General features: G+C 43.5%; 2 protein-coding genes across 2 annotated transcripts; both read left to right on the top strand.

Annotated features, from left to right (window-relative positions):
• Nucleotides 1-1,659: 1,659 nt before the first annotated feature.
• cldn35 (claudin 35) lies at nt 1,660-7,149 on the top strand. The gene has a single exon (XM_088603109.1). The coding sequence runs from the start codon at nt 2,176-2,178 to the stop codon at nt 2,851-2,853; it is 678 nt and encodes a 225-aa protein (XP_088459235.1). The 5' UTR covers nt 1,660-2,175; the 3' UTR covers nt 2,854-7,149.
• A 3,567-nt stretch (nt 7,150-10,716) lies between these two features.
• Nucleotides 10,717-14,457, top strand: cldn23l (claudin 23-like). The gene is made up of 2 exons (XM_088603110.1): nt 10,717-10,909; nt 13,395-14,457. The coding sequence occupies exon 2, from the start codon at nt 13,469-13,471 to the stop codon at nt 14,069-14,071; it is 603 nt and encodes a 200-aa protein (XP_088459236.1). The 5' UTR covers nt 10,717-10,909; nt 13,395-13,468; the 3' UTR covers nt 14,072-14,457.
• Nucleotides 14,458-14,462: the final 5 nt, after the last annotated feature.

Raw genomic sequence — 14,462 nt, 5'->3', positions numbered from 1 at the left:
AAATGCTATAAACAGCAAGTGAGCAAAGGCTTCATACATAAAAGCCGCTGTCTAGCATAATGGCCACAGACATATTCAGTGCAACTCCTACTCCATTTTACAACTGCACAACACATCAAGCCCAGGAAAAGGAAAAACAGGCACACTGCACAGCTCCAGATGTATGAGCACAGCCTTGCCTATTTCAATTCAAAGACAGTCGAGGATCACCAGTCTCTGTAATTACAAAGAGTGTTGTTAGCAGTTTAACAAAGTTCCTGCTCCCATGTGTTAGAAGGGTATACTTTTGAAAAACAAATCAAAGGGACTTATACTGTATATCTCATCAGTACCTACATGTCTTTGCATGTGAAGCCTGCGTCTTGAAACTCAGGAGACATTTTTATGTGTCTTAGAGTGTACTGCTTTTGTGGGGTCTTTCTGATGATCACTAGGTGTTATAGTTACCCAGGTCCTGAGCATCAGACAGAGTCATACAAAATCTAGGGTTTGTCTCTTTGTCCAGACATGACACAGAGTTATGGAGTATTGTTAATAATGTTTAAGAATATTCCAAACCAGAGGGAAATGGAAAGTGACAAAAAGAAAGAAAATTCATTGCACTGTCCAGTTTATCCCTGATAATGCACACCGTCCAGTTGTTCTTTTTGTGAAACACATCTGTGCTGTCAGGAACTGGAATACACAATAGCCCTGTGTCACATGGGGTAGTTTTAGAGGCATTGCGTCCCGGTTTTGAAAACTTTGCTTTCTTCTGTTCCTCCATCCCTTCGAAGGCTGAAGTGTTGTGACCGTGTCCCAGTGGTTCAGTGACAAAGATTGGGGGCCCAGAGATTAGGGACATGGGTCTTCTCTTCCAGGTTTCCCAGAGTTCCCTGCCATCAGTTCTACTGAGTGACCCCACAGGTCCATCAGTTACTCCTTCCGCACTGACATGGCAGAACGAAGAGCAAAAACAATCTTCTGGAAGCTTATTTTAAAAGCACTGTGATGGGAGGCAGAGTGAGTGGAGCTCCATTGTTACAGTCCAACGTTGTCTTTGTGTTTAATTGATCCACCTACAGCTATCACTCTGTCTCCCTCACACACACACTCTCTCTCTCTCTCTCTCTCTCTCTCTCTCTCAATACTCCTCTCTCCCTCTCTCTCTCTGAGCAGAGAGCAGCTCTTCAGTACCTCGAAGGTCTCCAGTTCCTCAGCACCCCCGATCGCAGGGTAATCGAAATCGCGTTTGTCAGAACTGTGAAGCAGCCTCACACAGCGCAAACAAGAATACAGCCGTTGTCTGAGGGGGGACATTTGCAGCTTCACTGAGGCCTGTTCTGACCAGCTCTGGAACAGAAACACCTTCGGTTCTGCATGCTGAAGCCTGGATACCTGTAACACTTAACCTCTCGTCCACCGGCCTGGTTGCACTCAACAGCTTCACAGCTCAACGTCTTCATTTATATTGCGACAACAAGGACTTTTCCTAAACAGTGCAGAGCAGAGCTGAGGTCTTTAGTATTTTGAAAGCTGTGCAAGAATGATAGAAGAAGTACATGACTCCAAAGCCTGGGCAACATTTAGCGAAGCAACAATGAAGTGGATTTAAATTACGCCTTTGGTTGTCTCTGTTATCTCATCTGTTTTTTTAAGGTACTTAAGACTTCTCAATTTGTCTTGTTTTCTGGAGATGTGATCTGGATTCCCTCAGATGCCTCAGTTTTAATGGGAATGATATTCAAAATCAAATGATCAGCCACACTACGGAAAGCATATGCCCAGTAGACTAGAACAAATTACTACACTTACTAAAAACTCCAAAGAAACTGTTCGATGATAATCTGTGGGAAGTGAAGAGGTGGTGCCTTTAATTAGACGGCATTTGAACCCTATTTAAATTGAAGTGAAGAGCCCTGTGTTCCCCAGCTGGTTCGCTCAGCTCTGACAACTGGACTATCTGACTCCTGTTGCTCTGAGTTGCTGAATAATTGACTCGCAGCTCCTGAGAGGCAGGTGTGAGGAGGAGAGGTCAGGCGGGGAGGAAGCAGCAGGTGGGAGAGGGACAGCAGGACATCGCAAACCGGCAAAGCAAACCGAGGGAGGAGAGCGAGAGGAAAGGGTCGGCTGGCACTGAGCTGGGAGACGTGGTAGCGGCGTGTCACCCTAGCCAGGCTCCGAGAGGGGGCAGCCATGAACACGGGCCTGCAGCTCATCAGCTTCATCTGCGCGGTGACGGGGTGGGTGATGGCCATCGCGGTCACAGCCCTGCCGCAGTGGAAAGTGACGGCGTTCATCGGCAACAACATCCTGACCTCGGAGATCGTCTGGGAGGGCATCTGGATGAACTGCGTCTACCAGGCGACGGGGCAGATGCAGTGCAAGACCTACGACTCCATGCTGGCCCTCCCGCCCAACATCCAGGCGGCGCGGGCCCTGATGTGCCTGTCCATCTTCCTGGGCTGGCTCTCCTGCACCGTGTCCTGCTGTGGCATGAAGTGCACCACCTGCGCCGGGGACGACAAGCAGACCAAGGCCGGCATCGCCCTGACCGGCGGGGTCCTGTTCATCGTCACGGGCCTCTGCGTGCTCATCCCCGTCTCCTGGACCGCCCACACGGTCGTCAGCGACTTCAATAACCCCATGGTGCCCGCCGTCCACAAGCGGGAGCTGGGGCAGGCCATCTACCTGGGCTGGGCGGCCGCCGTCATCCTCATGCTGAGCGGCGCCGTGCTCTGCAGCACCTGCCCGCAGGGCCTGCGGCACGACTACCGCCGGGGGTACGCCCGCAACTTCACCGGCGGCCGCGCCTCCGCTCCGCCACCCCAGCCCATCTCCACCTCCAGCCTGCCCATGAAGGAGTACGTCTGACCCAGGGCTGAGATCCTGGCTTCTGTTCAGGAGAACTGTGCTGTTACAGGCTCTCTCTCAATGGTAAGGAATCAGAACTGGGGCCGAAATCGTCAATTTATTTATTGGAGAGCTAATTAACATGCACCGCTTTGAAACCCATCTAGCCCACTGCTACTCTCTGTTGCAACTATTTTCTTTAAATTCAGCTACTAAGGTTTGCAGGACTGAATGATCTGAGAAGGGCAATGTGATACAGCCATACTAAGGCATGCCTGTACTGTGAACCCTTATGGGCTGTGACAACCGGCTTACAAAATCCGGTCAAGAAGAAGCACAATAAATAAATAAAAAAGTCAGATCATGTTCTCGTTCACTGAGAAAAAAACCTTTTTTTTTCCCCCCCATTTGTGATCATAATCCGAAGCATCTCTTCACACAGAATTATTGATGAGCGACGAGAGTCTCTCCTCGGCAACGCTAACACGCTAACATTTCAAACTGACCTGCCGTTGATTTATTTGAACGTTTCCTAAATTCTGTTCGCTGATGAAACTGTGTTTTTTTCCCCAGGATGTGCTTAACCCAGTTTTCCCTGGGAACATGGTTTTGTGACCCGCAAAAAAACAACAAAAAGCTTATTAAAAAAGAAAAGAAACAACACGCACCATCATTCAGAGACTTCAAAGGAACGTTTTCTCTTTCTGTAAAACACCTTCAGAATGCAATATTTGTAAGGAGAAAACGTTTCAGTCCGATAACTTTTCTGTGTGATGTCATACCGTAGTTCCCACCTAATTTTTCAAACATTTCAATTGCTGCATTGATATAGGTGTTTTTGTCTGCTCACCTCTTAATACTGTAAATCAGGCAGCACTAGTTAGAGATTCATTTTAGCTGTGACCAACGTTTGTCACACGGCAAACCTTTTTTTCAGAATAAGCCAGTTCCTGGACAAAATAGAGACAACATTTCTTCTTCTGAAGGTTTCTTTACCACTGTTAATACGAGGACAATTACCAAATCGATAACAACGTACTCATGTAAAACTCCGTTTCTGCAATGTAAAGACGAGATTTCACGTGCCATTTTTCCTACCATAGTTTTTGTGGTAATTGGAAGTGTTTAAAAGGTCCAAGCCAAATTATCAAAATGGTCTGGGACTTTAATCTCTTACGAGCTGTCAGAGCTAGAGTATCAGAAGTTATTTATAATGTATACATTTCAGAATTACGGTAAACATAACCCCAAACTGTACAACTGCAGTCTGCATTACTGACCTCATCGTGCAGTTACATCAAGCTAAGAAGAAAAAAACACAGAACATCCTAAACATTTACCATCACTCTTAAATTTACTCTTACATTTCTTTTTCTAGTAACAGAACAGCATAATGACATAAACCAGTCACTCTTCAAATTAAATGAACTCAGCTAAATTAAGGGTTTCTACAGGTAAGTTCAGTGTTTGATTTCAACTTTGTAACATTAAGAGGTATGTCTTTTAACATTAAATAATATTAAGTGTGAGTCTTTTAAGCAGAAGCTTACTGTCCTGGTGACTAAAGGAATATGGTCCTGTGTCATTTAGCAAACAGAAATAATCAATCTTTCTATCTAATGTATTTTAAAATATGGGTTACACATATAGTGCTAATATACTGTTACCTTTTGTAATTAAAAGTATGGCAAGTTACATTTCTATTTTCAGATTTATATTTCAAATGACAATGATATAATTTTGATTTAATCTGTGATTTTTTAGCCAGTGATAATCAGAGTTTTTTTAAATAGTATGACAGTGACCAAAGCTTCTTGCCTCTGGGATATATCTCTGCAATGGATATAAATATTATATATAAATATTTACTGCTCAACCAGCAGAACTGCTTTCCTGAGGGAAATACCTACTGGAACCTAGGATTCTCATTGCAGGTTTTCAATTTCCCTGAAATTCTCCTGATTTCCATGCATGTAATTCCATCCATCCATTCTTTTTCCAACCACTTTATCCAGCGGGGGAGCCAGAGCCTATCCCAGAAAGCAATGGGCACAATTCATGCTATGAAACTGTGAAAATGCTCATTTTATTGCCTCACAAACCTGCTCCTATTTGTAATAATTTCTGATTTATTCTGACAGAATCCACCCCTCTATTATCAGAAGGAGACTTTTTTTTCTGGAAAGAGTTGTGGCAACCAAAGTACAGGGCACAAAGCAAATACTACTACTACTGCAATTATTGCTACTAATAAAAGGGTGGCATAGCGGTGCTGTGGTTACCATTGTTGCCTTGCAAAGCTGGGACCCTGGGTTCAATTCCAGACCTGGGGTGCTGTCTGTATGACATTGGCATGTTCTCCCCATGTTTATGTGGGTTTCCTTCTATAGTCCAATGATATACTGGTAGATTAATTGGCTTCTTGGAAAATTGGTCCTGGCTTGCCTGTGTGTGACTACGGGTGCCCTGTGATGGGCTGGCATCCTGTGTACCCAGGCTGTACCCCTCCAACCTGAATTGGATGTGGTTACAAAATGGAAAAGAAAATAATAATTATAATAATGCAGCAATTGAATTCCTGGGATAGTTCTATTTAAAAATGCGTAAGGTAAAAGAAAACTGTTGTGACATGAATGACTATATTTAAACATGACTGAGAATCAGTACATCCAGCACTAGTGTAAAATGGCGGTTCTGATCATCACTGTGAACAAGACTGTGTCCCCGTCTGCATTCTGTGTGAAGCAGTGGGTGTCAGCTCCCTCTGTCGGCCAGCAGCGGGCTTGTAAACGTTCCACTAACCCCACTGGCTCCTTCCCTGTTTCCTGTGGCCTGACAGTCTCTTCTGTACAGACAAGAAAAAAGCTTCTGTCACCACATTCAGTGGCAACAGATGTGCAACCTCTGGGCGATGGACCAAAACAGTTCCTTCAAGACTTCAGTCTCAGATCACTTCAGAGCTTTGGTGTGAAATGACAGATATACTGTATGCCTGATTTCATTACAAATGCTACTTAAGTTTGCTTTTGGGTTCTTCTCATTTGTGTTTTCCTTCATGAACCTAAAAGGTGAAGTTTTTTTTTAAATAATGTCATTTATTCATCAGTTATTTATTTATTAATTGATCTGTCATTGTTTTAGTGCATTTAATAATGGGAAAAATAACTAGGAACAAAGTAAAGGGACATAATGCAAAATGAACAGTGTGTGGTGCTTGTTCTTTTCTCACTTTGAGGATTGAAGGGTGGTAGGGGAATGCATTTGTCAGGTTGATTTTTTTATCAAAGGGTGTTGCTCTTACAGAAAACGACTGCCTCTTGTCTCTTTTCGACCTGTATCAGGACTGTCCAAGTCTGCGCTGTTGTGGCAGCAGGTTGTGTAGGTCTCTTTGAACCATCGGCAGCACAAGACCCCAGGAAGAGTGTGAAACCAGCTCAAACAAGGGACAGAGGGATCAGTTTATCCCTCCTATCATGTCCAGTCCTTCGGGTATTTTGGCTAAAAGACTGGGGAGATGTGCAGCAAGTTGGTCAAGTGATTAGATCAATTAAGAATCTAAGAGCAGAGAAGAGATGAAAATCCCTCAGTGTGTCTTGAGGACCGGCCAAATTCAGCATCATTCCTAGGTCTTTCATGCTGATCAGTCAGGCCAGTGAGACCTCAGGGTTCCCCGAGTCCACTCATCAAAGGAAACAGACCAGTAGGTCTTTCAAATCTTAGTGTCTTCAGACCATTGCAGAAGAGTTCAATCAAGACTTACCTGAGCTTAGTTAACCATCCTTCTGAGGTCTTGTACTGTTGATGACTTAAAAAAACCTACAACACCCTTGCGACAGAGATCCCTGCAGTAACTGCGGGACTGCGGTCATCACTGGTCTAGGTTGCAGTGAAACAGCTGGAAACAGTTGTCATGTGTTATCTGTTCTGTGAATGTTCTGCTGTGTGTGATTAAATGTCCATTAACTTTTACAATGAGAATCCATTCTCACCTTTTGCAACAAACCAAATAAAGACTAGATTGAAATCACGTTTCAGGGTCTTGAATGGACAGTGGTTTCTGCAGTCAGTGTATTAATGTGGCTCAGCCCTAAGGAGTAAAGAGAAAATGGGTGATGATTTCCCAATCCTTCTGTCCCAGCAAGCAGTGCTAACTATATAGTACCTCCCTTCCTTACCATGAGTTTACAGTGCTTTACCACACTATACCCAGTATTTACCACAGGTGTATATATTTTTTTGTTCACTTTTGTTGTAACATGGCCTTATAATGTGAGCGGTGAGTTTTACCTGAGGGCAAGATATCAAACTCATATTCTAAAAACAATTACAGCTCTTTAAACCTACCGTACTGAAAGAATACAGGCCAGAGCAGGAGAAACAAATATTTCACTATTTCAGTTTTGGGAGTGGGATTCGTTCTGCAAAGAGGAACGGAAAGAAACTATGCACAACAAACCTTGGAGCTGAAATGATATTCAATCTTTGATACTCTGTTGTTTTAGGTGCGTAAATTATATGCTAGGAGCCGGCAGTGCACATACAGGGCTGCACGCATTTAAAATGGTAACTGTGTGCCTTGACAGGAGAACTTTTCATTTAATTTTATATACTTGGAAGAGTAAGGCCAAGGCGTTCAGATCTTTCCTGTAGGTAGTCAAAAGTTTCATGGAAGTCATCAAAGCAGAAGCTATTTTATTTAAATGGAATGTTCTTCCCTTTTTCCATTACATTCCCAGATGCAAGCAATTTTGGTCTCAGCTTTTATGACCCAGTAGTCATATACTGAATATACTTAGATGCTTCAACAAAAATGTCCTTGGACCAAGCTGTACACAGTGTTAATCAGTTCTAATTATTTTGCAAAGCGAACTTGGCTGCTGCGTAGATTTTTAATTATAACTGCAATAAATAAGTGCAACAAGTCTCTTAACATAACAAAAGTAAAAAGTCCACATTTAGAGAAAATAAAGGTTAATAGTTTGCCCTATAACTTGCCATTGTTTATAAAACATACTCCATTCTGAGTATCTACCCCAAAGTACGAATATGTTAAAATAATTAAAAAACCTGCTTTAAAATTGCCCCTCATAATATATTCCTTCTATAATTTGTAAGCATTTCCATTTTTTTCACTAGGCCCCTTCTCCATCATTTAGAGTAGAACTGGTTGTCTGTGGACTCTATAACAAGGAAATGACTTTTTCCTGAACCATAATATGATGAGGCTAGGAAATTGGATTGAAAAGACTTTACAGTCACATCACAAATGGACACGTCCAAGTTCACAAGAAGCCAGAAATAACTGTGACTTTTATTCAGCCTCTATTTAAGGACCATGAATGAATGCCAGAAAAAAAGGCGTCTGCCGAGATGTACATCTTATTAAAAAGCCTTTTTCAAAACAACCTCAATTATTGGCGCAACCTTCTTTTAGATGTATGAGTACTAACAACACATAATAAAGAGGTATGGAGAAGACAGTACTGCTGTCTCCTTGGTTACTGAAAGCTCTCAATCAGTGGAAGGGATGAAGTTGTCATTAAGGGTTTTGATAGGAAAATGCACCACAGGATGTTTTGCATAATGAAATTCCTGAATTATACCTAAATAGGTCTGAAATCCATTATACAAAAAAGAGAAAGCTAGGTAAATACTCACATAAACATGGTCTGATATGAGCTATAAAATTACACGCTCTTAATGCAATAGCATTGTCATACGATCTGTAAAGGAGTCCAAAACAAATCCTTGAATAAAACTGTGTCCTTTAGATCTGAAAATTTAAATTAAATTACATTTAAGACTCTAAATTTTTGCCTCACTTGTCCTTATTCCTTTGAAATGTTGTTATGTTCATGGGATCATTTCTGAAACTCTTACATTGTACCCTGGCTCAATGTGAGTTTAAGTAGTCCTGTCCTTTGTCTTTACTTCGTCCCTAAACCTTACCTGAGAAATTCCGTCGCTTTTACACTTACTGTGTGCACAGCTGTTGTTCCTGAGCTGAAAGAGAAAAGGCTGTAGGCTTGGTCTGTCATCCTGTGGGACAGGGGTCTCCAGGGCAGCTGCAGGCTCTGTGATTTTACAGCGATACACCTTCCAGTATCAAGGTCCACACCGATGAGAAAAGGAAACACTTTCATGCACAAAGTATGGTGGGTGTTTGTTTGAATCAAGCTCCTCAGCTAGTTATTGAAAGTGATTCCTTTTGATATTTCAAAGAACAATTGGAAGCATCCGGGAGTTTCTTTCCCTGTTGTCTCCTGTCAGATCCCATGTTTTGCGATCTTTGAGTGTTTGTTGTGTTTCATTGTCTAGGACGTCTTGAAAATTAGTGATTGGATAAGGTTGGTGATCAGCAAAGGTATCACCAACCTGCTGTAGTTGATTAGGTGACGTCTTTCTGGTACTGCAAATGGCTTCTCTAGATATACCTCTTGCAATTTTCAAGGTATTTGCAAACATTATGCTGGTCTCTTTCTCCATTGCTTTCCAATATTGTCTAAATCAGTAAAATACAAAAACAAAAGTCTTTCTCCTTTGCTGCTTTTTCGAGATCAGAGACGTTTATTTGACATTCACACTACTCACAGACAGCAAAACACTCAAACTGGACTGAATTCTTCTCTGTCTTTCTCAGCACTCAAGGGGTAAAACTCATTGACTTTCCCTCAGCTTCATCTGACTCTATGCTTTCTTTTCCTCCAGACGAGCATATTCTAAAATTAGCAATTCACAGAACAAGATTTGTCTGGCTCTCTCCAGGAAACAGCTTCACCTCTCTCCCTCTCAAAATGAAAATAATGATTATGATTTAATTAAACACTTCCACCCTCCTCCTCAGAAATCATCACCTACTGCCTGGCCCACTTCCTCTTACAGCAGATTGTTCACAGACATCCTGCCAGCCTCTTTCCTCAGCAGAAACACTCCTAGGGCCCTGAGCTTCTGAGAAATGCAATCCATATGAATAGTACACAGCACCGCCTTATTAAAAAAAACTCCTGCCTCCAAATAATACAGCCGCCCATCTGCCCATGGCATTAATATTAGGCTTCTGCATGATTGTCTTCATCAAATTCTGCGTAATACCTTAAGACAGATATGGGTGTTTGTGTTTGCTCTATTTAATGCTTAGTGTTGTGACTTTACAAATTATCTAAATATCCACTGCAAGAAAAAACAGATTCACCCCAGTTCATCAATGAACATTCTCTTGACATCTAATTGACCTTTTATCTCTTTCCTGCCACTAGTAAAGATTATCACTGTCCTGGCTCTGCTGGAGATTATTGCTGTCCTGGAACTAGTAGAGATTATCATTTAATGCAACATTAATATTCACAGTTGCTTCTTAATATCTCAAAGTACGAATGATAACACATTTCCAGCCGTCTTTTTGGTATAATGAGAAACCTTTGCAATGAACCTATAGACTTCTTCAGGAGACTAATTAAGAGCCTCTCTGAAAATCTTTTTGCCTTAGTTTACAGCAGCATTAGGTGATATGACAAATGTATTTCATTAGAGAGTTCTGTGATTGCTGAGAATTCTGTGATTGCTATTGATTTTTTCTTCTGTGTCGAGCCACAAATCTGCATTTTAAAATATGAGAGCCCTCACCTTCAGGGCAGTTTGTCATCATGCAGAGAAAGCTATACTCTGAAATGCAGTCCAGCAACAAAGTCGTGTTGTGTAAATGCCCAATGTCAAATCTATTGAGGGACAATACAAGGACAGCTCTGATTTTGCAGTTGCAGGACCACAGGTCTTACAGATACAGTATGTCTCTGTGTCTTGTGATGTGAATGATTTTGCTTAATAACACTCCTCCTCCCCCCCGCCACAACCACTATACCTCCCTCTCCTCTTTCCTCAGGGCTCTGTGATCCACGCATCTGAAGTGAACACATCCCGCACAAACTGAGCGCAGCACTGTGGCTCACAGTCTCTCGCTGCTCGCTGCTCAGCCCTGAACAACAAAGTGTCTCTTAGAAGAGAAGATGTAGCAGGTGCGGGCTTGGTCAGCTGAACAGAAGAATACAGAAGACAGCCCATCTTCCGCTACTGTGACAAGGTAAGATCATGTTTATTCGCTCAAGGATCAATGTACTGGGTTTAAGTGGGGGTTAATGTGTCTGAAATTGACTCAGAGAGCAGTACAGGTGAATGCTGACAATTAAAAAACAGTGATAACTAAGACTTGCTTCTTGTCACACCTGCCAAAAAGCTCTCAGCTAAAGCTGAGACTGAAGCGATTCTGTGTTCAAGACGTACAAGTGTGAGAGTGTGGTGTAGCTAGATGTTAGGCTGATAGCACCTGCCTGAAGACTAAGTACACAATGCTACTGTAGGTCTTACTGTACAATCCTGACAGTGCTCTGTAATTTTAAACGGAACAACTATAAAAGAGGAATTTACATCAAACACTTTTACTTCGATTACATTTCCAGTTGTTTGGATGTCCCTGGAGATGATTAAATGCTTGAGGTTTTACAATCTGAAATTAGGTCAATCTAATTTAAAGGGCAATTCAGTATGAAGATAGGAGTGGTATGTACCCTAATATGGACATTCTTCGACAAATATAGAAGTAAGCACCAGGGATCCCAGCTGTTGCAGTTATTTAGTCCTTTTTTTACTTTCAAGATCCATCACGGTGTGCTTGCAAAAAAATCAGAAAATAGTCAGAATGCTGTGATTTGCCCATTTGATAACTCTTCAACCCAGAATGGATAATATTTAGCTGCTAAGGCAGTTGTGATTTTAATCTGACAATGCCCTCAGGAGCAACCTTCACATTCCACTCACTTCAGGACAAATATTTTAAAAAGAATAAAACAGGAATTCTTCCTCTACCAATTTACGAGTGACTGCAGTTCCTATTTAAGATGTCTTTGGCATGTAACTCTAATAGTCTGTTTTTACGTGGTAAAACATCGTAACAAAATATTTGGAAGGGCTCAATAGCCGCAGCCAAAGTAAATGTTTCCAAATTGCTATTTCATTACTTAAAGAAACAAAGAGCCAGAACTACTGCACTGTTGCCTTTGGAGATAGGACTTGTGTGGAGCCCTGAAGGAACAGAGTTCACTGCACACTAAGGGAGTGGCACATTGGTGCAGTGGTTAGCATTGGTACCTTGCAGCACAGGGGCGCTGGACTCAGTTTTGGACCTGATGTGCTGTCTGTGTGGAATTTGTGTGCTCTCCCTGTGTTTGAATGGGTTTCCTCCTAGAGTCCAAAGACATACTGGTAAGTTGTGACTGGCTTCTGGGAAAATTGGCCCTGGTGCGAGTGTGCGTGCATGTCTGTGTCGCTGGGTGCAATGGACTGATGTCCCATCCAGGGTGCACCCTTCCTTGTGCCCATTGCTTTCTAGGAAAGACTCTGGCTCCCCTGCAATCCTGAAATGGATGAAACAGTTATAAATGGATGGATGGACTACAAACTAAAAAATGTGTCGGATGCGCAAACAACCTTAAATACCTAGAAACCAGTAGTGCAGGCTCACTCCACTACTTTCTGAATGATAGCGTGTTGCCATAGCGACACCTTCTTGTCCTTCTGCGTAATCAGTTTGCCCTCGTTAATCTGCGAGAGTGTGGAAGTGGACTGTTCTTCGTTATGACACAGCTAGAGTGGCTTTTCTTGTGGAAGTGCCTGATAAAAGGGCTCTGTGAACAATGTGTTTAAAGACTCAGCCAATGTCTGCTTTCACGCAACTTCTTCTTCATCTCCGTATTCCTCTGTTTGTAACATGCGGAACAAGTTGGTAGAATTGGGAAAGTAAACACGCTTCCTCCATAAAACATAAAAGGAAGCTGCAGAAACTTGTCAATGCACACAGATAAGAAGCTGCACATCATAAATACCTTACATGTGTTTGTATTAAATGTCTGTGGGCGAAATCCTAGTCCATGTGATATAGAGACAAAGGGTATTAAACCCTTATATCGTGTAACATGCCTGTCTGTGGGACCGGTTCTTTTAAACTCTAAAGTGTAAACACTGATACACAAGAGAAACAATGACAAACAAGGCTCAGAGCAAAGAGCAGAAATATTCTGAAAGCCCACCCTAGTTGTGTAATGTAGCTCCCCCAGCTCCAGTCCACATTTATGCCACATGGAGAAGCGTTTATAATGTTTGAATATCTATCCATCCATCTCATAACCACTTCATCCAATTTAAGGTCCCGGCGCAGCTGGAGCCTATCCAGAAAGCAACGGGCACAAGGCGGGATGCACTCTAGACGGGACCGGTCCATCGCAGGGCAGGCACACAAGCAGACATGCATACCTGTGTATATGTACAAGCTTGTCTTCGGATGGTGGCGGGAAACCCACACAAACATGGAGAATATATACAAATTCCACACAGATAGCACTCCAGGAATTGAACCCAAGGCAAGGCTAACCACCATGCAACCATGACGATGGATGAACAGCCTTTTCCTATACAGTGGAATGTGTATCAGGTATACAAATTAGGTAGATGGGCCAATTGACCATTTTTGTGATCATGCACATACCTGCATGAACAGTTTTTTTTTTCTCCAGCTCTCTGCTAATCTGTTGCTGGCCCAGGGAGGCTCCTCTCCTCCTACCCGGCTCCCTCTGGCTCGGAACCCGGGATGCAGACCCCAGCGCCGATGATGGCGGGCATCGCCTGCACGCCGGTGGGGCTGATCTTGGTCTTCACGGCGGTCATCACGCCCCAGTGGAGAGAGGGCCACGTGCGACTGGGCAAGGGGTCGGCGGTGAGGACGGACGGGCTGTGGGAGTCCTGCCTGCGGGTGGCCGAGCCGGAGTTCAAGCTCTGCTGGCCCGTGTCGGGGGCCGACCCGCGAGACGCCGGCGTGCTCTGGGCGCGGGGCCTGCTCCTGGGCTCCCTGTTCCTCTCCGGGGTGGGCATTGTGCTGGCTGGCATCGGCGCCCGCTGCTGGATGGACTTCCCCCAGCGCAATGTGGCGGGCGCCAGCGGAGTGGTCATCATGCTTTCTGGGCTGCTGTGCCTCGCCACCCTGGGGATCTATGCGTGGCACCTGGGGGTGCCAGCCCCTGACCACCCCCACATGCAGCACTGGGGAGGCAGCTCACTCTATTTTGGCTGGGCGGGGGGCAGTATTGAATTCCTGGGAGGGGTGGCCCTCTCTCTGAGCTTCAAACACACTAAATGCACCTTGTGCACAGCAAAGACCCAGAATGAGGACAAAGAGGCCTATGAGCTTAACTGAAGATGCTTTTACAGCCCTACAATTCCTTAGATTTTACTCAGAGGACACCAAGGTCAGACTTTGAAAGGGGATGTACTTTAAGTCAGGCCAGGCAATTGTGGCAATGATCTGCCCCACACAGTCCTAGTCAGACCAAGGAGCAGGGTGGCAGAGGTTCTCAGCCCCTCCACTGGAATGTCAAGCCTGTTGTTCTGATTTAAGGGGTTTACTCATGAGTTTTCCAGAAGCTTAGCTAGCTCTGTGGTTGACTGATTGGATGGCCTCGTTATGTCATTATTCTCTCTGGCCTGCTGTTGTAGATTTATTTTAGAAATATTTCAGTTGCTTCATCAATGGAAGAAATCTTTGATCTTCTGTAAGAAAGAAATGAAAACAGTGGTACAACACGAGG

Source organism: Lepisosteus platostomus, chromosome 13 (assembly GCF_059453375.1).
Source record: "Lepisosteus platostomus isolate fLepPlt1 chromosome 13, fLepPlt1.hap1, whole genome shotgun sequence".
NCBI lineage: Eukaryota > Metazoa > Chordata > Actinopteri > Semionotiformes > Lepisosteidae > Lepisosteus > Lepisosteus platostomus.
Note: the sequence above shows the minus strand (reverse complement) of the source record. Positions and strands in the feature narration are given on the sequence as shown.